Below are 24,006 nucleotides of genomic sequence, written 5' to 3'. Positions count from 1 at the left end.
TTTAATACTCATGGTGCTAAATTATTTAATGACGAAATAATAAGTGAGCAGTTTACTTATAACCAGTTACTTTAAAAAAATAAGCATGGCTAAAGAATCGATTGTTCTTCAAAGTCCAAAAAACATCACGGAAAAACACGTAGTAATAATAATCAATTACAAGATTTTATATTTTGAGAAATCCAAAGTAAAAAGTACAAAATGATCATTGTTTATTTTTAGAACTGGACGAAATCATGAGGTTAGGCGTTTCACCATCACGTGATCCTTGGGCATGTCGATGCTAGCTTCATGTTCTTTCCGGTACCGGAAAACCGTGATACTGACCAGTAGACTAACGCAGGCTCTTGGGACTAAGCTTTGAAATCTCAGTTGCCCATAAATGATCATCCACTAAAGCATGTAAAAGCAAAACATCTTTACCTTGGCGAATATTCTCGTGTTATACCGCGACTTCAGTTGAAGAAGAACGCCTTATAACGACTAGCGTTATTTACTAGCGCAGGGAGCCCAATTTAGATGAAAGTGAATAAAAGAGTATATATACATAAGAGCGACATTACTTACCTTTCTCTACTTTCACATCCCCATAATCCTTGCGTCTTTGTTAGGTAACCAGAGGGTAAAAACCCACTTATTTTGCTGAAGGCTGATCAGACAATGTTGACAATACCTTGTGTGACAGAGTCAAAAGACACTATTTCGGACAGTAATTATTTAGTCATAAATCTATATTTTTAATTAGGAATGCCTCGTGTACACATAGGAATGTAATTCTTTAGTTAACTGTTTGCGTGGAAAATGCGTAAGCAAGAAATAATTTCCGTACGTAATTACATTACAGTGAGTCATGCCTAGGTTTGGCGCTTGTTTACGTAAGTTCGTGTTTGGGACATCCTGTTTGCGCCTAGGGCGTGCAACATTGCATAGGATGTGTAAGGTCTTAAGAATGCAGGTTTTTTCCATAAAAATAGGCCCAAACTAAGCTTAAATCAGTGTAGTAAAAGTTCTTGAAGACGTTGCGTTGTCTACGGATATTTTCACATATCAAGACAAGGAATTCTCTACGATGTAAAGGTATGAATCTTTGCAGCCTTTTACACTTTTACCTAGGATAGATTTAGGACAAATCTATGTTCATATCGTTAACTAGTCATTATATTTTATAGCTTAGATTTTCTACATATTTGTTAAGCATTCGTTTCATGTTGTAGTAATTCTAGTCGCATTAGCGCGTAATTTAGTACAAAGTTATTCACGCAGTAGTAATTTAGTAATCACGCTGAGTGTATCTTGTCTTTTTAAACTCTTTAAAACGTTTACTATAGGATCGCTACCGCCTTACTCGCTTGTTTAACCTTTTTACTACGATAAATAGCCTTAACTGCGGGATAAAAGACCTTCTCTTTCCAACCTTTAATTTGTTCGCTACTTAAACTCTACACTCAAGGTCATTGTCGCGACCGCGTGTTCAGTAAACCGTGTAATTCTTAGTTTGTCATAAACAAAGGTTAAAATACTTACCTAAAGCCATAGTTAACCTCTAGTCAATTTTTCCTATTGCTTTTTCCATTGGTTTAGTTCATTTTAAACGGTTTACCGACTTGTACATTAAACTTTGCAACCTAGTAATTTTCACTCGCGTATTGTAAACACTGCTAATCAGTATGCAATATTCAAATTACCTGTGACGTAATTTACGTATTTCCGTTTCTATTTATATCCAGCAAAACTGTATTTTATTCATAACTTTTTAGCTATTTAGATAAGCTACAAATTTATTTTATCTCATTGTAAATATTTTTCTTGTTTTCATTAGAGATATCCTGTAATCTCGTTCCCGTTTTTTTTCGTGTATTGTAAAGTTGTGTGAATTTTTCAATAAATTCTTTTGTCAAAACCACTTGCAATCTGATTCATAGCTGAGCGCCTTGCCGCCGGTTACACTTGTTTGGTATCCAAAAATAAAATGAAGAAGTAAAAAACAGAAAAAGATAGAAGCTTGAAGACGTTTAAGGTAATCTTTAAGAAAAATTTCGTAAGTCAATACATTTTCTGTAAGACCAAAAAACTTGATGATCTGTACGCGCAAAAGTAACTTGGAATAAACTGATAATCAGTATTGTACAGATAAAAGCAGGTATAGTATAAATTCAATTGAGAAACCTTTCAATTTGGGATAGCTTTTTGATTGGTTACCCCCAAAGACGCAAGGCATTATGGTGATGTGAAAGTAGAGAAATGGCAATTATATAGGAAAGCAAAGGTGAGCGCGAACAAAATTTTCTAGTGCTTTTTATCTATTTTTTCCCCTTGAAACCTTGATAAACTCTGGTCGAACATAGCAAAGAACTGCCATAGTCAAATAGAAAATGTTTTACAGAAATATCTTTTTAATTCAAATTACGTAGCTTTTCCGTGTCTGGTCAATCATCAAAAAATAGAACTTTTCGTGTGAGTGGTGAACAGTGATAATATAACGACGCGAACAGGAAACCCAACCTGAGGGAAACCCACCGTGCCAAAGTGACGGTGTAATCAGAAAAATATACTAGCATGACTAAGATGACACACGATTAGGGTCTGGGTACGAGACTATTATAAACCAACTCGTACCCATACGAAGCAGAAAGACGTCAGAGAATCGACCATTTTCGAATTATTCAAATACCGCTGTGTTCCTTGACTCATTTACACAGGGTTAGCCTCGTATCAGAGTCAGGATATTCACAAATACCAACGGCAAAGTAAAAAATTCAACAATACAAACCACCTTGAAATTTCACGGACCGTTACTGGTACACGTGAATATTTCACACAAAAACGGGGTTGCTCTTGAGCAACAGAGAACTCGAAACTAGAGAATTCTGAGCAAAAGGTTGACGATAAAAACGATAACGATGTATTATAGGTTGACGTAAGTGATAGGACAAGTTTTAGACAAAAAAGGTTAGGAATATAATCAGTAACTCGGATTATTTCAGTTTCGACAAGGAGTGGGCTCTATATGCAAAATTATATTTCACGAGTAAATATTGAAAAAATTATATATTTTTTGTAATACAATTTCATGATATATGCCTTATCTTTTGCTTGGTTAATTTCTTTATTTATTCCATCATCGCTTAGTTTTTCATTTATTATTATTATTATTTTTTATTCATTTTTCTGTATATTTAGTTCAAATATGGCATGGCGTCACAATAATTATTATATTAAGTAACTATAAATTTGTCATGCTTAACTATCGCGGCATATCACACACAACATCATTAGGAAATACCCAGACCAAACAATTCCTTTTCGGCGCGGGTTGAATACCGAATTACCTACAGGAACTTGAAGTGCGTTCGTGCTATAATTAGCTCGCTCAACCAGGAGTGGCTTCCCTTGGTAAACTGATAAATCCTTTTTTCTAGCCACCTAGTCCTCTTATTGAAGTTGGTTTTCCTTTATTGTCGTTCATTGTCGCTTTTACGAATACTGATAGCGTGCTTAGTACGATTTAAGGCGAAGCTTGAAATATATACCACGCATGCGTAGTATCAACCTTTCGGCCTCCATCATGCAAAGCTAAAGCAAGTTAGCTTGTCATCTTTGCTTGATCAGTATCGCCTTAGGTTAACTTTCAACTATATTTCTTTTAGAGTTGTTTTTTTTATTACGAGAAAAACCGACGTTTTTTATAAAGAGCCTTTTCAACTTCCAACGCAGTCCGATGCCATGGAAGCAATCGCCGACGACTTTAATCTCTTATTAGGCCGACCAGCAACCGAAGTTTATTGCCAGATACCGGTCCTTTGAAAAGTACAATATCAAGTCAGTCTTAATACCTCTAATATTAAATTTCCTTCAAGTTTTTAGTTCCAATTTTGCTAAAATAAGATTCTCTTTTATAATCAATCTTAGATGCGAGACTAACGGGATAATATAAAAGAAATGGCCAACAAATGCCATTGAGGAAAGAGTGATTTTAAAAATACTTTCCTTTTAGCCTCCCGTCAAAGATACTTTCATTTAAAAGGGTTCTACAACGTAACTCCGCCATCGTTTCATAGGTACCTTGTAAGTATTACTTGTTTAGGTTTTTGACTGAATTGTTGGGTGTGACAATGCACACGCTACACAAAGGAAAGAAATGCGAAGCTTACTCAAGTAAAAAAAATTCAATTGTGTAACTTTCCCTCTAAAAATATTTATGACAAAATAAAACCTTGCGGCTTCAAGTCCCCTGTAGGTTGATTCATTATTCCTATTTTAATATTCTTGTCTTATTTAATCGGAAATTAGCTTTCGTATCCTTGGGGCTTGCTGCATATAAAAGAGAAATAAATAATCTCTAAAAGATAAAAAAATATATATATTAAGAAATACTCGAGGTGTTGGTCGCTTGCATGTCCAATCTTGTGCGCTATAAAACTTAATCCGCTTTTAAAAGATTGGAAATTATAAGCACTTAATAGGAACTTTTACTCCCTCTCATCTTTGTTTATAGCCTGGCTTCTAGAATCTAGATGCATTTATTGATGGCCGCACAGACTAGTAGGTGTGTGGCTTACGGTAATCCACCAACGGGCAAGTTACAAACACTAATGGTTTTTCTAGATGGATTTGACCCGGGGCTATCCCCAGGGAACCGGTAGAAAGGCTCCGCGCCATGTTCACAAGGTTTCATTTAATTTATTGCCTCAGGCAACCTAGCTTTCTTTATCATTCATTTGTGACCAAGACTCTCAGAAAAGCCCCTTGAGTGGTGTTGCTTGGTCTTTTTATATTTTAAAAAAAACTTAGACTTACTGAAGCCAATATTTTTAGAGTCATTCCAAAGTTTCAATTCTCTCGAACTAAGATTTTTAAAAAAAGCGAGGTTTGTTTCAGGCATTAAGTTTATTATTGAGAGGTTTTTTTTCTGCGGTGTTGTGTGGCGGTGCATCGAATAGTTAATTTTAGCCTCAGGCAATATCGTTGAGCGAATCAATAGCAAATTGAAGCAACGTGCATATATGATTTAGATGGTAGCCCTACTGTGTATCCCTAGGGCAACTAATGAGTTACTGCTCTTACACATACTCACATCAGTCGTACACAGACAGAATCCAAGCCTGGTCTCTGTTCTACAGCAACTAAAATCTACTGATATCTGGACCTCTCTTCGTTACTGATCAATTATAGAGTAAGTTGGATATCGTATTTATAATAAGCATGTCGGAGTTGAAGAAAATTGGGGTCAGAATTTAAATCCCGTGTGTCTAGCCCAAAAGGGACTCAATCGATAAATACTTTCTTTCTTCATTCCTGGGTTCGAAGGTACATCAAATATAGTTCATCAAATATACTTTTTCAACTGAAATAGTTTCATTTGAAGTGGCTAGCGTTAGGTATAATTTTACCTTGAAATTTCTTACGATAACTGGCTTTATTCTTCTGGGAGAAGAGCAAAATAATATGAAGTTGTTTTTATCAAATGATCTTATGTAATGAATAGGGTGCGAGATACAAATACTGCATCTAACAATGCCAAATACGAATTTATATCGCCATGTTCTAAAACACAAGAGCGTGAAATAGCCTTCAGTTTCGGAGCTGAGGTTTGTGCGTGACAAACGCCTGTTTTTGTTTCAAACGTTTATAGATGCGCCATGAACACTTGTAATATCCAACCTACAGCATTTAAATTTGAACGACGACAACCTGCACGACAAAGAGAGTTAATATCAAGATCGAATTGGCGTAACAAAAAGAAGAGGATAAGAAATCCATATTTTTTGTTTGTATTTCTCATTAGCAATTTCAACTTTTTTTATCTGACACTCAGTAATATAATATCTATTTTTATATGTCTCACCAAAAAACTATATTATACTATTAAATATTATACTAAAAAAACCGAACTTTATTTCAACATTAGGATTTCCTATCGCAGAGGGGAATGGCATCATCTTCAAAATAGCTTGCGATTGTTTGTTTTAAATCTGCCATTGAGACTTTCTTTCGCCTCAAAGAATAGTAGATTTTTATAGTTTATGATTCTTCTTGTTCCTCTAATTTATTTTTGTATTTCGAAAAATGTCTGATGCCTGAGTTATCGAATTCAAGGCTGGCGAACTTCCCTCCCCGCACACAAAAGACCTTGGTCAAAAAATACGATCTTGACATCTGGTTTTAGGCACTGATGCTGTCTCTATCATCATCTGCATCACATATGTACTTTATTTCAGTATTTGAAACTTTCAGTCGCCAAAACTGACTACTTCTGGTATTAACTACCCTTCAAGCGATCAAATCGATCCACGGTTTTCCTCTTATTACTTTCTAATGCATATGTAGTTAGCCGCAAGGGAAATCGGATTGGGACGGCTTTCTTTGACGCACATACATAACTCATTTACGTTGAAGCCAGGCTTCAAGCAGAATTCTTTCGCTGGCTTTTTGCTGAAGTGTGCGAAAAGATATCGGGACCACCTACAGTTAGTTTCATGAAGAGATGCTGGTTAGTGGTAGTTCCTTTTGATGGTATCATTTTGTTGACAAGAGCAGAAGCACTTTTTGTCTTTTAATTAGCTATTTAGGAATTAACTTGAGATACGGTGGCTGAGATATTATCGTTGCGACCAAAACGACCCCCACCCCGTGGGGCTCTCGTTTGCTATTTTTTCTTTTGTTTAAACTTAATTATACAGCTTCTCAATAATCCCATATAGGTAACTGTCCAATTATTTTCTTAATTGGACAGGTCTTGTTGATATGGGATTAATTAGGCAGCTATATAATTAATAGGTAATGGGATTTCATGCTCCCCAATCAAGAAATAATTAGACTCGAAAAATTCCTCTGACTGCCAAATTGGACTCGGCCTACGGCCTCATCAAATTTTGTCAGTCCTTGGAATTTTCCTCGTCCAATTATTTCTTAATTGGACAGAAGGAGTCCTATTACATATACTAATTCATCCAAAAATTTCGAAACAAAAATTTCGAATCGTTTCTTTAAAAAAGCAAGTAAAATCTTATTTTAGGCAGGAAAAATAATATAAACGCTAATGTAGGATTTCCTCAGTGTAGCCGCTTCGTATCTCGTATCAGACCGTCCACACGTAAAGTGGTGGCGGTATTTTAGGCTGAATTAGTGAAGATGTTTTGCTAAAGGCGCATGCAATTTATAGTTATGAATAGAACAAGTTCTGTGAAGGAAACCCATCATTCTGTGCCATCCTGTCATAAATTTTTGTAGAAGAAGGAAGTGAATTGTGGTCAAAGATTCATAATAAGGAGGATGGGTTGGGTGCAGTGACGTAACGAGAGTACGGGCAAGCGCGTGCGTTTTGTTTGGCGCGCATAACGATTCCTGCGAAATCCACAGGAAGCCCATTAAATTAAGTCATCGAATGGTGGAAGGTAGAAACAGGGTGTAACATTCCGCAGGATAAAGAGCAACTCCGTCAGATTTTTCTGTTGCAACTTCTCGATATAATCGTGCACGCGCATGCGTTGATCGGTGTCTTTATCAGGCACAACTTGCACTGGTAACAACTTCGCGGCGCAAAGGATGGTGGGACCTGCTGAGGGACGTGACTTAAGTCTGTTCCAGTTCTGAGTTCGATAAACAGAATGCATTGTGGTCTGACTAGCTTCGATGCCAGTAATGTGATATGGCAGATAAAAAAAAAGTTGTTTTTATCGAAGCGGCTAGAACACAATGAACCATGTTCGCTATCTCAGAAAATATTTTTTAAGAACGGAAAGCTTACTGATCTCGTACTAAAAATCAGCCCCATGGTTCTATGCGGCAGTACGAGGACATCACTATCATATCAGTGCGCTTGTGATTACTCATCTCTATAAATCTTATGCCTTAATTGAGGCATGTACTATATTGTCTCGCGCAGAAATTGTTTTAAAGAAGTTGAAGAAAAGCTGGCCTTATTTTGGACGCAACATCTCACTAAAAGCTGCCGCAATTTTCGAAACAGTTGCAGAATGCGGATTCAGTACTGGACTAGCTTAGATCCAGTTCTAGATGGGTTCAATACTGCACTAGCTTAGATCCAGTTCTAGATGGGTTTCTAGTACTGGTCTAGTACTGGAATAGCGGAATAGCTTAGATACAGTTCTAGATAGGTTCAGTGCTGGACTAGCTTAGATCCAGTTCTAGATCGGTTTGATATTGTACTAGCTCTTCCACCAGTCCTAGAAGGATGCCGGTATAGTTAAGGAGAACTTGCAAAAGTCTATTATAGAAATATATCAATCATTAGCTGGTAAAGTAACGCTTATTTCGGAGAATAGCAATGAACAGAATTCGAGAAGTAAGAGAAACATTAGGCTACTCCTTGTCACCGTTTTCCTAAGCTTGCTTCACTCGTGCTCTACAGCTCCCAGCGCGTTTATATCACAGTACAGACATGCCTTATATATGTATAGAAATATATTTAAAATATATCATTAACTATTAATTGCTATTATTATTACGTCAGAGATATCGGCGCTGTTTAGCTAAACAAGAAAAAACCTGTTTAATAAATATCAGCCTTCCTTCTCAAGTACTAATCTTTTTTATGATATATGCGTAAAGAGATAAAAGGAGAAGCCCTTGATGCTCTCACTTCCAGTCTATAAGTGTAGCCGGCATATCATTTTGATTTCTATCTTATTTTATCGAGACTTGAATTCAACGCTCTACTTGAACATCAAAGGCAATCAGATCGATCGAGATCATTCTATCAATTGTTATACCTTTATTTTCCTATCATGAAATAATTAAAGATATTTTTTGATCATCCGCCCTCTATTCTATTGACCAGTAGCGTTTGTTTTTCACTAAACTAAAACCGAAACAGGTGGAGGTTGTCGTCCAAAAGGAGCCATTTTGAGGATCATAGTAAAGACGGCGCCAAGCTTATCTTCTAGTTATTGTCTATTCTAATCCCACACCGTTAACCACTGCCCTGGAGGGCTTCGAAGACAAACAAATTCTGCCTCGAGGGATTTTTTTAGATTCGAACAACATGAACATACTGCCTCCTTGGGATTTTCAATTTAGTAAATCAAGTGTGCTGGGTTCTCGAGTTGATGTTATGAGAGGTTTTGTTAAAACATACATTTGTTATGCTGAAACAACTCTTACTGGAACCGCCTCGTTGAATAAAGAGCCTTGGGGAACAGATGTAGTATTACTCTGCATAATCATAAATGGTAACGTGTTTGAAGACTTAGTACTAAAGAGACAACAGTCGGGCACCAATTCTATAGCTGAGTTTTTCACTAAACAATGTTGGATGCATTATAATCAAAATATAGCCTCTGACTTGGTGTATAAGTAATTAGTAAAAAACGCCATAAATCGGCTAGATATATGATTACTAGGGCTGGAAAAGAAAACTGGAGTAAAATAAACTGAACGTTTGCTAGATGGAACTAAATGGATGAAAAGATGCACCCCGGAGGGGTATTGTGTACTTTTATCATCGACAATTCTGTCTCTGTTGATCTTTTTCAATATAGTTTTGAAGTACCACGAAGAAGAATTTTTTATAGAATAATTTGTCATTTGTTACTAGCTGAAAGGGAAGCACTAGAAAAAAATCAGTCCTATTCAAATATTTTTTTAAAATAACAAGCTGAGCGTCCAACGAGGGTTTATTGAAAAAATAGCGAGGTAATATCAACCAAATACTGATATATTTTAATTTCTTGACAACATGAGTTCATAAGGGATCTGAGAGTAGTACATTTAGAAAAACAATTTTAGGTCCTAGAGAATAAAATCTTCGAGCCATTCATCAAAAACGTCTTCAAAACATCTTGGGGCATGGTTTACAAAGTTGTTCAGATTGGCCAATTATATCAAAGATATATATAAAATATTTGAAGTTTTATAAAAACATATCGACTTATTCAACAAAGTGTCGCCAGAAAAGTAAAACAGTTAAGACATCACTGAGTACAAGTTCAATCGTTTTCATGTAACCTGGTTTCAAAATGGCGCCAAAAATTTACATATTGCGTGGCACTATTGGTAAGCTTTTAAAAAAAGCTTGGAATAAAAACGAAGCTGAACATTCAAAATCCGAGAAAGGTTTTCCTCTCTTACAATCGTAAAGGATACATGTTTCAGCAGGATTCGTGAGTTTAACGAGACATGCCGTCAATTGTACATGTCATCGTTGCTATGTTCACACAGTTCACTTGCCCAAAGTTTTAAGTTTTTCCCTGAGTTTTAAGTCCCGATTGGATTTCTTGTTGTCAAATGCTTGGACATGAGCTACTCTACCTTCACGTACACCGGCCCTTATTTCAAAATTCTTATTAGATTTTTGACTTTCACTATAAGAATTACTCAGCATACATAATGGTATCTACGGGGCATTACAGCCATTAGATATTGTGCATACGGCAGTTTGCCATTGCATGTATAAGCTTATTTCAAAAATGGTTGAAGGAGTGAATGGCAAATGACGATCAGTGATTGGCGATTGCATGATTGAAAGCAACTGTGGAGTAATGAGAATTTCTTTGTATCTATTTCTTAAATACCTAAACAATGCCTGTGCTGTAGCATTCAGTGATGGCTTTAGATCTCGAGTTGATGCAGTTGGTATTCAATTCGTGTCTCTTCAATAGTATATGTAAATACAAGCAATTGTGGAAGATTTAAATAATAATTACGGACGGAAGACTGAGTTAATGAAATTATAAAAAAAATAAATAAATAGGAATTTACAGGGTTCCACAGAGTGACTTTTCTTCAACTACTTGGATTAGATTCCAGTCCCCTTCACTTTTCCCGGCGCCATCTTGAAAGATAGCCGTGCCTTTGCATCGAGGCGAGACGAACGGTGAGCTTGCAACGATAGAGACATGTGACAAGTTCTTTATCATTGCCAACTCACCGTTCGTCAAGATGGCGCAGGGAACTGTGAAGGGGACTATTTAAATTTAAAAGTTTGACCGATTTTTGAGGATGGATGAAGAATCGGAGGACCCGGAGAAAAACCCTCGAATCACCCAAGAGAACCAACAAACAACTCTATTCACATACGAGACCAAGTCCGTGAACGAATTAAATGGGAAAGGTTCGTCCTACATGAGTATCCGTTGAAAGAAACTTCATGAAAGGCAGAGCTACTTTCTACACAGCTTGTGCGGAGCGAAATTTTCTGGATCTTGAGAAATTCCACTGCGCGTGCTACGCCCTTCGTAAAATCGTCTTGTAAGACCATTGCGTACAAGTTTTAGAAACCAGTTTTACCGAGTAACAAATTTTTGAGAAAATATTCTAGCCTCGGCGGCCTGTTCCTTCCCAGGAATCCGACATTGCATCCTTTAGCCGTACACCTCTCCCCGTCTCTAACAGTGAATGAAAATGGATAAAAATTGGAAATGGCTTTAAACTTAGTTAGACGTATCTATATGGCCCCAATAGTAGCCAAGCAACATATTTTCTTCACAGTAAAATGTGTCGGATAAAAATCATCAATTTTATTCAGAATCTAAATTGTGAGTAAATGACGTCATTTACTCAACCCTATTGTTCTTTCTGCTTTTGAACCAAAATTTCTCAACTTCAAGTGGCTCCCAGGCTAAAAATTTCATCAATCTGGCGTTTTCATCCAAGTGCCCCTTTAAGACTATAAGTCATTCCGAGGTTGAGGAAAAGCTGGGTTGAGTTAGCATGGCAGTGCATTGTGGGATTGTTCCATAGGGAACTAAAAATATACGCCCTCTTGTCATTGAGGATCGACCCATGTTTCTCTCGGCCAACAGGCAATGTCCAATACGAATAACACGGTGAGATATAGGAGTGTTTTTTATCCAAAAAGGGCCGAGTAAAGTCACTGTAGCCTGCGTGCAGCCGGACAAATAGTTAGTTCGGCTGCACGCAGGCTAAGTCACTTAGGATCGAACCAAGGTTCTCTTGGTCAGCCAGGGCGGCAATGGCCACTACAGCCTAAAATATATAGCCTAAATAATACATGGACTGGGTAATTAGTTATTAAATATAAACCGTGCCGTGCGTGTTGTATCGACGATTTTATATTAGATTACTAGGGATTATATTTCCATTACAAGACGCAAAATCGTTATCATCAGACAAAGCTACTACAGAATAAAGCTTAAATAATAGATTTTACTAGAAGTGAAAGCATAAAAAGAGAAGGCTTGGAATCCTTAAGGCAGAGCCTTTGTCCAGCAAAAATGTGTTGGTTTGTCTTGATACATTTTTCGGCATTCCAGTTTTTTGTTTGAATTTTGTTGTTATTGAGCCGCTATGTTCTCCATATTTACTTATTCATCGTGGACTATATATATGCACTTTGCAACAAAGGAGTTTATTTTGAATTCACAGTTTCAATGATTCTGGTAAAAGGTTTATTGAACCAGCACTCAGCACTTAACACGGTGCTTCTAAATGAAGAGTATTTCTACTCTTATCACGATTTGCCTCTAAAACACCACCAACTGCTTTCACAGCATATGTCTAAAATTCACTTTCAGCTGAAATGTCGACTTCGCGTCTACGAATTATTTAGCATATTTATCCGCTAGGCTTAATTTAAAAACATGTCCGTGCTGTAAACTTATGTATTAGATACACTTGGTTGTACCTTGTCAGCGCTCAGGTCTTTCAATTGATCGGTATCTTCTCACAGCTCGATTGTAACGGTTCTACAAGATCATTCCTGAGTGAAAGGACCTAAGTTTAGTCCAGTGTGGAACATTTAAAAATACGACGCCCCGACGAGATCACTCTGGGGTTTTTACTGCTAAATATTATTCTGTTATTTTATTATATGGCGGCAAGTAGAAGCTATTAATGGTAGAATGATAAAGGCTATTGTCTATGGATCGGTTTTAATTAAGCTGTGTCGGCGCCGCGCAAAGGCAAACAAGGTTGCCGTTAGCCGCAGGCGATGATTCACATATTGAGTCCCTCCCCAGGCTTAAGAATTCGGCCATACGAACCCCTCACGGTCTACCGATAACGTCATTGAACGAGCCAGGGAGGCAAGATTGTAAATAGCTTGCCGATAAGTTATTTTCATTCTAAAACGTGTTCCTGTCGTTTCGTTCACTTCAGGTCCCGACAATTATGGAAGGATGTCGTTAGAAGGGTGGAAGTGTCAAACAAGTAGTTGTTGAATTGTCCGTCGCTTCTTATCCAAACAACCAGCCAATGAAGAAATGACGACGACATAGACATAGAGTGATAGAACTGGATTTTCATTGATGTTTCTCTGAGCGTTCGTAGAATTGTTTACCCGAAGTCGTAGAAAGATCACATGGAGGTGAAGATAAAGAGAGAGAAAGAAGTCGGCGATCCAGGGCCTGGATCATCACCGTCCAATAGTATTCCTTCGCCGTCCTCGTCAGGTCTGCGGTCGAACTCGACAGTAAATGTCACGCAGACGAACTGTTCAAATATGACGCTCACTACAGAATCATCACCGACAAGACTTGAAGCAAAAAGACGATCCAAAGGTATAATTTTAATACAATTTAGCATATTGCTATCAGTTTGTTACTGAATTCACTGCTATCTGATGCATGTAAAATGAATTTATTTTTCAAATTGTTTATGCAGCTCTGAGATCTCTTAATCCAACGTAAATTTTCCCAAAACTAAATCTATTTGTAGGTTATTCTCGTAGCATGTATTTTTTTCGGATAAAGTGTAGAAAACTTGGCATACATTAGTTTATACAAGCAGGTATTTATTTTCGAGTCCACCACCGCCTAAGGCACTCTTATTAGACTTGGTTTGCTTTAGTATACAAGGACTGGTTTCAATTTCCGTCCAAAATTTAGCCCGATTGAGACACACATCTGGCAAAAAGGTGTTCTGCTTAAGCCGCGAAAATGAGTTTTGGCAAGACTTAATACAATACTCCAGGGGGAAATTTCATATGAATGAAGCAATGGAATCTTATGGGGACACGCTCTTGTAACGGAACACAAAATCAGAGAGAATCTAAAGAAAAATTAAGTGTTTTCGACGGTATTTTCTGTTTTTAATTTAGGCATGAATAGCCGGCAAGCCTTGAAAACGATGCCGCTCTCATGTTTATCTAAAGTTTCATGGTCTAGAAAGTAATACCTCCAAATAATATTTCTACGTTTATTTGAGTGATGTCCCCATAAAGTATGTCCCCTCAAAGTTTTAGTATCTTCAAGGTGATTGAGATCTTTTCTCAAACTTTCTGTACGCACTGAATTTGAAAAAATATTTCTCACTCATATCTTACTTCATCACGATCCAAGCTCTTTTATCAAGACAATACGACCATAAGCAACAGGAGAGTGCCTAGAGCTATTTTGTTCAAAGCACAGCTTTTTTTCATAATCATACGAGTGAGTCGTTTTAAAATTAGCTTTTAGTATGGCCCAAAACACCCTGGGCTATTCATCATACCGCCAAGCCTATAGAAGCTATAGCGCTAATCTAGGCTAATCATTCATGCAATGCTCGTAATAACAAAAACAAATGGCTTGTTTTATTGCTTAGAATTTTCTAGCTACTTGGTTGAGATATCACACAGAAACCAAACTATTAAATAGGACGATAGGAAAGTCCTTAAAACATACTTGAAAATTTTGTATTTTATTGGAAAGTGAAAACAAATGAACTGCAAAAGTTTGGCTACAGCAGACTTGAGATATAAGAAGAAGGAAATATGTAATGAAAATTCTAGGTTAAATTTCTATTGAACTTTAAGCGATTTTATAGATTAAAAACTAAGCTTGAAAACAAATGAACTGCAAACGTTGGCTAGTGTTTTGAGATATCACGAAGAACAGAAAGAAAAGCTACAAAATTGGATAGGAAAGTGTTTGAACCTACGTTAAAATCTTAGGGTAACTTTGTATTTACACTGTAACAGTTTACCTGCATTTGATTGAAATTGTTGTTTTTTTTCACCGAGGAGTCAATTCTTTCATCGTACTAAATTTGTGAGGTTTTCTTATTTTGAAAGAATATTTTTTACGATTATCGTAGGGATAATTCGAAGACTTACGGTTCGAATAATCTCGAACTGACTTCCGCTCCGAACCAACCAAAAAAGAACCATAATGATCCACATCGTCCAATCAGAACGCAGGTAGACGGCACCATTCTTAATCAATGAAAACCTCTTCTTGACTGTTTCAAAGTTCCGTGCTTTTAGGCTGTTAAAATAACGACATACATGCTTTAGTGCAATAGCTGAATCATCAAGTAATAAATGTATTATACACTGAGATGACACTCGAACCCGTGAACGACTTTTTTTATGTTGTTATTTCCTGACTTTTGTAGTTTCAAAACCTCTTAAATGAAGCTATGGGTTCAAATACACCAAGTGATCAAAATAAATCTTAATTCCAGCTCAAGGGATGATTTACAGTACGCATCTTGTTTTAAATCGAAGTGTTCACGGACCCTCGCTGTAATATTATAGAGGCTAGGCAGAAAAGAGAAAAGAGATTGAAATTGGTACTCGTTTACGGCATGGTATGGCTATGACGGTATATAGCCAGCAGTATTGAATCGGAATAGTTACTATAAAATATCAAGCTATTGAGCTATTGACGTTTGAAGTCAGTACTCATATTAGATCATATCCACATGCGAGTGAATTTGTGCCATACAAATAATAAAATATCATAAAATTGTAATATCGGCACAAGAATGGCCATAAGTCATGATAATGATTCACAGATGGTTTATCTACTTTACCACTTTTCTACAGCGTCAAACATCTTTTTGCCATTAACAAAATCAGTGTCAAGAAAGGTTTGGCACGAAGCGATATTTTGATCTGGATTTTTGTATATAGGACAGAGAAAAGACCATCAGGAAATGACATAGAAAAACAAAGGTTTTCTTTTCAAATCACTTGTATCATTTTCACACTATATTAGCATCGGATACAAAAATCTAAATTAAGGTAATTTTTCTGGTTATGGTGTTTTTGCGACTTTCACTTTCGACTAAACTTGGCTTCCCAATACCCGGACTCTTACTCTATGTACCAAATTTTCTTTTCTTAATTTTTCTGCGGGATATGTTTTGAAGTAGAAGTATAGTATAGCATGCTATAAAGATCGTGAAGCCGCCATTTAAAACGATTGTAAGAAAAAAGGTGTACCACTACAGGCGGCGTTTCTAGGTGATGTGAGTCAAGTCAAAAAGCTAGTGAGTTGTTTTTCAATCTCTTGTCTACTTGCATTCCAAAGGTTTTCTTTTTATTCCACGGTGTTCAGCTTACCTATAACCCATCATATTATATGTATTATACACCGATGCAGCTCAAACTAGTTTACTCTCTAGTTCTCTTTTTATTCCACGGTGTTCAGCTTACCTATAACCCATCATATTATATGTATTATACACCGATGCAGCTCAAACTAGTTTACTCGCTAGTTCTCTTTTTATTCCACGGTGTTCAGCTTACCTATAACCCATCATATTGTATGCATTATACACCGATGCAGCTCAAACTAGTTTACTCCCTAATTTTCTTTTTATTCCACGGTGTTCAGCTTACATATATCCCATCATATTCTATGAATTATACAACGACACAGCTCAAACTAGTTTACTCGCTAGTTCTCTTTTTATTCCACGGTGTTCAGCTTACCTATAACCATCATATTCCATTCATTATACACCGACGCAGCTCAAACTATAGTACTCGATCGCTAGTTCTCTTTATTCCATGCTCTTTGATACTCCCTTTTCATATTTAGCCTGAATGAATTGGATTCACAACTCGATCTGCAATTCACTATGCGGTATTCAGTTTTCACATGACAACCGTTTTGAAATGGTAGCTATCAGGATATACCTATACAGTTCAAGTTAGCTCATTTACTAAAAGGTAAAAAGGTGAAGTACCTATATTTAACGTCGGTAGTTTCTTCACTTGAAATTCAACTGCTATCAATGGAAGCCGACGGTGCGCACTTTACCCCCTCTCTCCATCAGTGCTCTGTTTTACATGGATTAGAGAGAAGTCGAAACAGACGTGGAGATCCTAAGGATCGAATAAGCTCTGAAGGTCGCGCACTAACCAACTGAGCTACGCCTGCTCCTACTAGTACTTTTATTGCCAAGCAAGGGGAACTCGGAGTAAAGCAAATACTGTATAGACTTAATAAGTACAGGTAATAGGACTACGTGCTGTCCAATTTGGAAATAATTGGATGAAAAAAATTCCGAGGACTGACAAAATTGGAAGAGGCCGATAGGCCGAGTCCAATTTGGCAGTCAGAGGAATTTTTTGAATTCAATATTTCCAAATTGGACAGACAGGTAGTCCTATTGCAGATTAATTATATCATCCTAAACTATACAAGACTGATTCCATAAGTCATAGTTTTCCCTCGAAAGAATGCAAATGGAACCATCCAAATTAATCTTTAATTTGGGCAGGAAAGAGAATTTGAAAATAATACAATAGCTGCTTAAATGGGATTATAGGGTGATGATACGGAAAATCACTATTGAAAATTACTGGAGAAAGGAAAAACAAATATATGATGACTGCAAACGTGAATTGATTAAGCGGCAGTGGTGGTCAAAGTAGAGTGCAAACAATATAACCGTGAAACTTTAGTAATACTAAATAGCACAATTTCATGCAAATTCCATTGTTTTCTATTGTTTAATCAGCACTATTTTGTACTATTTAGTAATAAGTGTTTCACGGATTAATTGTTTGCACTCTAATGTAAATTTTAGGGTTAAACACCACTAGTTAATGATTTATAAGCATTTCTCGGCACCGTCTCTGTGTAGTCTACAGTACTATTAACACGGTCTCTGGTCAGTGCCTGCGTTTTCAAGCTCACCATAAACGGATAGTAAACCTCAGAAAGCAAAATCGTAGAATTCCAAATTTTCGTCTAAGTTTATTTAAACCATTTTTATAAAAGTATAGATGAAACTATATAGGATATAATGGCTTAGATTGTCTTTGTTCCAAGGCACACTGAAGTCAAAGTTTTTAATAGTAGTTGAAGTCCTCTCGTTGAACGTAACAACGTTACTGTTGGCAAACATACGTGGATATTTTTCCTTTCCTTTCTTAGTTTCTCGTCACTAATTATTGAACTTTTTTTAGCAAAGCGGCGGCCATCTTGAAGTATATGATCCAATGGAGGCAAATGAAGGAAAATTATAAAGCACAGAGTGGCGGGATTACGATTTCAAACAATTTACTGCGATTTTCCATATTCTGCGAGCTCAGACATTTCAACGGCTTGTTGTGAATTTGGTTTATTTCTGCTGCCAGCAAAGAAAATAAAAGGTACCAACTGGTTATTTTTGATTGAAGGCAGCGAAAAACCAATTCATAGCTTGCAGTTCGCATTTACCGAGTTCTCAGAATATGGAAAACCGCAGTAAAGTGTTTTGCATTGTTACGACTAGCAGCAAATTCAATTGCTTTTTCAATGTGCTTCTCATTGAAAAAACCAATGTGCTTCTCATTGAAAAACTTGAGGCTTTATAGAAAGACACCTTGACAGCTGTGTAGTCTATAAACTTTCCAATAGTTGCCCCTTTGGCATCCTATATAATGCCTTAATTGAAATGATAGAATTCTAGAGACGACCGCCGTATCGCTAAAATTGTCTATTTAGAATTGTTTTTGTTTGAAAGAAGGTTTAGGAAAGCAGTTAGCTTCGAATCACACCTAAACTATTGACTATATTTTTATTTCAACTAGTGTTTTTTTTTTTGTTTTTTTTTTGTCCTTAAAAAAGTTATCAGTAGAAAATGACTGCTGGAAACGTTTGAAATACTTTTTTAGCAGTTAGCAAATCAAAGAGGGGAAGTAGCTAGGAAACGGAGAAAGAGAAGGGAAAGCAGAAGGAAAAGAGAGAGGAAAAGAAGGAAAGGAAAGAAGGAGAAAAACCAAGAAAGAAAGACAAACAAGAGAAAAATAAAATTAATGCAACAATTTATGAGAAATATTCTTCAAAACGCCTAAAACGTTTATAGTCTTTGAACTCGAAGAAAAAGATATTATTTTTCATTTTGGAAACCTGGAATTGGTTATTTCAAGCCCTAGAAATGATAAGTAAAGAGTCAACCCGGCTCAGCTGCAAGGGTTCATCGTTTATTCTGTCTAATGATTATCCGAGATAAGTAATATGAGCTAGTAATCAAAACCATACGCGTGCGGTGTTGTATTGATATCTGTTACAAGAGCTGAAGGAATAGCTAAAAGCCGCCACCGACCGGTCCAATAAGCAATGGCTTATGGGCGGTACAGTAGGAAAATGATCTTATACGATTAAGTCATTAGTGAACCATTTTGGGCTATAATACCAGATACTGTAATTCAAAGTATGTGAAAAATATTTTGTTCTAGCCTAGAGACAAATAAAATAAAAAAAAAACTTTTTCAGTTTGGTTATTGGTTCCCAAATATGCGAAGTTGGTAGCCCTGTTATGTATATTTTGAGACTATAATTAAACTAGAATCGAATTATTAACTAAATTAAGTCAGAATATTTCAATTCGGCTATTTTTCTGGTTTAAGAAATATCTTAGTAATAAAGCTTTTTTCTGTATACTTTTTATTACACTACGATGTTTTTGTTTTATAATCAATTTAATGAGAATAATGTTCATTTATACTCGAAAACTGTCGATAAAAAAATTTGAAGTTTACAAATTATGCTGCTAAATTACTGCCGCAAAGTCCAAAAGCAAAAGTTCTTTCGTCTCTCTCTGGAATCTCTGGTTTTCCTCTAGATTCTCTAGTTTTCCCTTCCTCAGTAAAACTACGAGTTAGTCGTGCCCTGTCTTAGATCATCCAGTAATTATTTCAGGATTATTATTCGATAAAATTTAAGCTTTATATAATTAAACCTCAAATTTTAAAAAGAAATACCGGATGCTTTAGAGATGAATTCTTCTGTTCGCTAAACGGTCTGACAAGGCTCCTTTGAATGTATCCGCGAGTTTTGTTCTGTCTTGGCGATTGTCATGGAAAATAAATTAAAGCTACTGGGGAAAAAAGAAAGGCGACTGAAAATGATCTGCAAGAGTAAGTTAATCTTCCTCTCAACGTCGCTAACTTTTGAACGAGAAAAAAATTAGTCAAGAAAAAAACTTGTTAAATTGCTTCGCGTCTTCGCGCGCAAAAAGAAGAGAAAAAAAGGGAAAACAAAACTTATCGGGAAAACGGCTGTTCTTGTAGATTGGCATACGAAATTTTTAGCGGATGCACGCGCTAAGACCGACACCGCTTGCAATAACTGACGTTTTAGGCTTCACAGTGGGTTTTCAACCATAAAAGTTATTCAAGATAACAACCCAAAGGAAGGAGACAAAGATAGTGTTTCTGGTTAACCACTCGTATAAAGATACTGTGTAGCGGTCATCAGCGATTGAAAGTATTGACAGATTTTTCTGTTCGACTTGATAGTCGACAAAGCCGAGGCATCTTCTGTATTTGTCCACGGTGAAAATTGGCTGCGGCTAGTGAGACGTGAGACATGACGAGACGTGATAGAGAGCGATACAAGTAATTACGAGTAAATGATGATTCTTTGGGGAGATTACTAGACAGGCAGCGATCAGACCTAATGCTATTAATTAAGTGGAAGCGATCGGGAAAATATCTGAGAAATTCCGATACTCGCCGACCCGTCTTTGTACCAATTAACCTAATTACTAGTGAAATGCTTGTAAGATAGCAGAGAGAAGAGTAATCACTTGGGCAATGCCCGCAGGGTGAGTCTGTGGAAAGATTGGAATTATTTGTCGAGTTGACGCTTTTGATTGTTTTGCAGATGTTTCTCCAGATGGGACGAGAGCACCAGAGGACATGTCGGCGATAGATCTAAGGATTGTCAAGAAAGAAAGAATTGATGAGGAAGAGAGGTTAGCTGAAGGAAGTCAAAGATACAGTCCCATTAGGGAAGCTAATGGTTTTCATCATTATGATCACAGTTTACTAGAGCAGAGAAGTGAAAGCGCTAGAATCACTAGTGCACGGGGCTCAATAGCTTTCGTCAGCTTACCACGAGTGCAAGACGATGGCAGAACATGTACAGAAAATGACGAAAGCAAAGCTACCATAAATCGATCCAGATTCCCATCTGAAAAAAACATCGAAACCTATCCATATCGAGTTCCCATTGTCTATCCAATACGCTCACCTCCGATCGACTATCGATCGATTAGCAGCGGCCGCTCTCCAAGCCCGAAGAGCTATCTCTTAGAGGAAAGAGATGAGAGAAGTAAAAGCCCGTTAATGAATCAAAGTCAGTTGTATGAGGAAGCAAAATACGAAGAGAATGTCTCTACTTCGGCGCGTAGTTCTCCGACACGGAAACCCAGCCCGCTTGGTGCAAGCAGTCAAAGTCACGAAGGAAGTTCCTCGCCTAAAGATCCCAAACATTCAAGCGACGTCAATCTTAACGCAGAACAAGTAGTTTTTGGCAGAAGACGTGGGAAGAACTCAGAGAGACTCAACTCTGCGGAAGATGATAAAGAAGAGGAGTCGCTATGGAAACAAGTCCAGAGATACCGACACCGAAAGAGACCAACTCTTGGTAAACTCCAGTCCACTCAAGAAGAAACTATCTTCATGCAGTATAACGAGATTCGCGAGCGACGCCATCGAGAGGGCAGGATAATAACACGTGCTGGCAGACCACTGATACCTCATTGTAATGGTATTAGAGATACGCCTCTCACTCCTCCGCCTGATACTCCAGTCGATCAAGGTGATGCTAAGGTACACGTTGTCACTCTTGTACCCGAGCAGTCCATCACTCCTAAGCCTAGCGGAATGGAGCCTTATGGGAGTCAAGGGCAAGGCAATCGAGCCCGGTTAGTAGTCGAGTTTCCAAAATCCAAAGGGTTGCTCAATGGTTGTGTTACAGAATCTAATCAAGAGAAACCAAGCGTATCACGCTCATCGTGTATAGACTCTTTTCCAGGAAGTACCTTTGATGGTACAACAGAGAGGAGAAAGACACCTAGCGAACTGCTGGAAAATCTTCCAACTACAACACAAACCCAAGGTGAATACCAGAGCTATTCGACACCTACTGCGCATGCATGTACAAGACCGCAGTCTCAACATTATCACGATGGTCATGGTATAGAATCACGTGTTGAAGACGCACGTGGTCTAGACGCACGTGGTTTAGATGCACGTGGTTTAACACGTGGTTTAGATGCACGTGCCGCTGTGCACGCTGCTATGGATTGCAGGACGAATCTTTGCTATGAAGATTGCTGTCGCAACCTGTCATCATGCCGTCACAGACCGATGCATCCCCTCCAGAGATTCCATCCGGGGGAGAATAATTGCTATGACAACAGCTGTCACGACAACAGTAGACGACGAATGTCATCGTGTGGTCATCACTGCTGTCACCATAAGAGATCTCGGCGGGCTTATATTGATGATGCTGATGAATACAATGATAATAATGATGACAATAATCACTGGCAGTACTCGCCGAAGGAAAAGCGTCCCCGTTCGGAACACGAGCAGTCGAGAGATGTCAACGATCTCTACAGACGGGATGATCAACCGCATGCCGCAAAGAACGGTTCTCAGTCCTTTTCCCCTTCATCCACGGATTCTAGGGACAACGAAAGCATAGAGAACGGACAAAACCAGGATTTTCCGCAAGAAAACGATAAACAATCGTATGAAAATGGACACATCTCACAGGAGAGCAGTCCACGAATGCACGTTGAAAATGAAGGGCGGTTCACCCAGGCATCATTACTCGCTTTGGGAGAGAGAGAACCAGATGACGATGACGTCATTTGTCACGTCAACGGGTTGTTTTCGTTGCCTGGTTACCGTGAGACAAAGTATGACATCACAAGGGGTGAGCTTAAGCGTAGGACAGAGCCACCTGAGACTTTGACCCGTGTTGAGATGATCTCATACGTACGCCAGGCAAAGACCTCAGGGAGGATGCTGCTAGACACCAATGGAATCACCACGTCCAACCGATCACATCCTACTATCTTGTCCCGGGTATGTGAGCGCGAGGCGCAGGTTCTCGCGTGTGGAATCCATAAGATGAACATGGAGTATGTGCCCCTGAAGAAACTAGTTCAAATGTGCGTCGAGATGTACAAGTCACGTGGTTGTGATGGGTGTCAGGATTGCAGGCTCAAGTTAAGACGAAGAATAGTTGATGTGGAAATCACAAGGTACGTTGTATCATTCATAGTATGGGCACCTATTTTCAATTTCCAGCTTCAGAGCAGCCGCAGTGTCTTCGGCGCGCGTCATGCTTCTACTAACACTTCTCTTGTGTTCTGCCAATCCCCGCGTGCTTTATAACTACACACAGCACGCAGCGCGCATCATCTATTTTACCAAAGGTTTAAGAGTTGTTTTTTCCCGCTTTTAGGAACATGTTGAAAGAACTATTGAACGTCATCCAAGAAGCAAGCGCGGATGGATTTCTCGACTCACTAGAACTCGCTTCCCACACGTTTGGAACAATGAATCTCGTCAACAACATCAAACTCGTTGATGAGTATCATAAACTACTTCTACTGGCTCTTGAAAAAGAGTAGAATGGGTTTTACATAGAACATTCCACATTCTCTAAATAAGGTTTACACGCAAGATGTGCACAATCACGTGCCGGCAGCCATGTTGGATGAAAGCAACAGTAAAATCCTTTCAAGTATTTCTTGGGGTGCAACCCACCTGACTCAAAATCTAACGAGAAGCCAAAGAGGAATGCTTTGTATAGTCAACCAACATGGCGGCTATGACGTTACTTGCACCCTGAGAATAGAAGAGTCTTGCTGTCCTCCATCATGGCAGGGGCTTAAGGTTGTCGTTCAAACCCTACTTCAGTTACATCAATATTTGAAAAGAATAGAATTTTATAAGCTTGTGTAGCAAACAGTGTGGCCGGCTACCTTGGTTGCAGACATTTTGAAGAACCTTTAAGGAATGATCAATAGACGTAATTAATTATAGAAAATGGAGAATGATTAAAATACGCCTGGTTCGAAAAA

At 37.9% G+C, this 24,006-nt stretch overlaps 2 protein-coding genes and 1 long non-coding RNA gene across 4 annotated transcripts in view; 1 reads left to right on the top strand and 2 right to left on the bottom strand.

The window, feature by feature from the left end:
- The window catches only part of LOC116305341 (tRNA wybutosine-synthesizing protein 3 homolog), a 26,062-nt gene extending 8,990 nt beyond the window's left edge, over positions 1 to 17,072 (bottom strand). The window contains exons 1-2 of the mRNA XM_089025220.1: positions 16,876 to 17,072; positions 15,014 to 15,164 (exon numbers count right to left, since the gene is read on the bottom strand). Coding sequence (XP_088881346.1) covers positions 15,014 to 15,079 — 66 coding nt within the window. The 5' untranslated portion in view covers positions 15,080 to 15,164; positions 16,876 to 17,072. The remainder of the gene's footprint in view (positions 1 to 15,013; positions 15,165 to 16,875) is intronic.
- LOC116305340 (uncharacterized) lies at positions 669 to 24,006 on the top strand. Of its 2 annotated transcripts, none has more exons than XM_089025217.1 (4): positions 669 to 1,077; positions 13,078 to 13,478; positions 20,787 to 23,181; positions 23,385 to 24,006. In XM_089025217.1, exons 2-4 carry the CDS (start codon positions 13,280 to 13,282, stop codon positions 23,551 to 23,553), a joined length of 2,763 nt encoding a protein of 920 aa, XP_088881343.1. In that variant the 5' UTR covers positions 669 to 1,077; positions 13,078 to 13,279; the 3' UTR covers positions 23,554 to 24,006. The 2 variants fall into 2 exon arrangements, with proteins under 2 accessions (XP_088881343.1, XP_031571096.2); XM_031715236.2 differs by lacking the exon at positions 669 to 1,077 and adding an exon at positions 5,069 to 5,173.
- On the bottom strand, positions 714 to 1,945 carry LOC148904589 (uncharacterized). The gene is made up of 2 exons (XR_016118905.1): positions 1,525 to 1,945; positions 714 to 1,109 (listed from the first exon to the last, which is right to left on the bottom strand). It is a non-coding gene; the product is annotated as an uncharacterized LOC148904589 (long non-coding RNA).

Source organism: Actinia tenebrosa, unplaced genomic scaffold (genome assembly GCF_029948245.1).
Source record: "Actinia tenebrosa isolate PJP-AT-01 unplaced genomic scaffold, QUT_ActTen_1.0 PGA_scaffold9__36_contigs__length_13948895, whole genome shotgun sequence".
Lineage (NCBI taxonomy): Eukaryota > Metazoa > Cnidaria > Anthozoa > Actiniaria > Actiniidae > Actinia > Actinia tenebrosa.
Note: the sequence above shows the minus strand (reverse complement) of the source record. Positions and strands in the feature narration are given on the sequence as shown.

Excerpts from the sequence above, each read along its gene's own strand:
- LOC116305340 (XM_089025217.1), top strand. The coding sequence starts at position 13,280 with ATGGAGGTGAAGATAAAGAGAGAGAAAGAAGTCGGCGATCCAGGGCCT. Across the intron at positions 13,479-20,786 it reads AGCAAAAAGACGATCCAAAG|ATGTTTCTCCAGATGGGACG; the intron begins GTATAATTTTAA and ends ATTGTTTTGCAG. Across the intron at positions 23,182-23,384 it reads GTTGATGTGGAAATCACAAG|GAACATGTTGAAAGAACTAT; the intron begins GTACGTTGTATC and ends TCCCGCTTTTAG.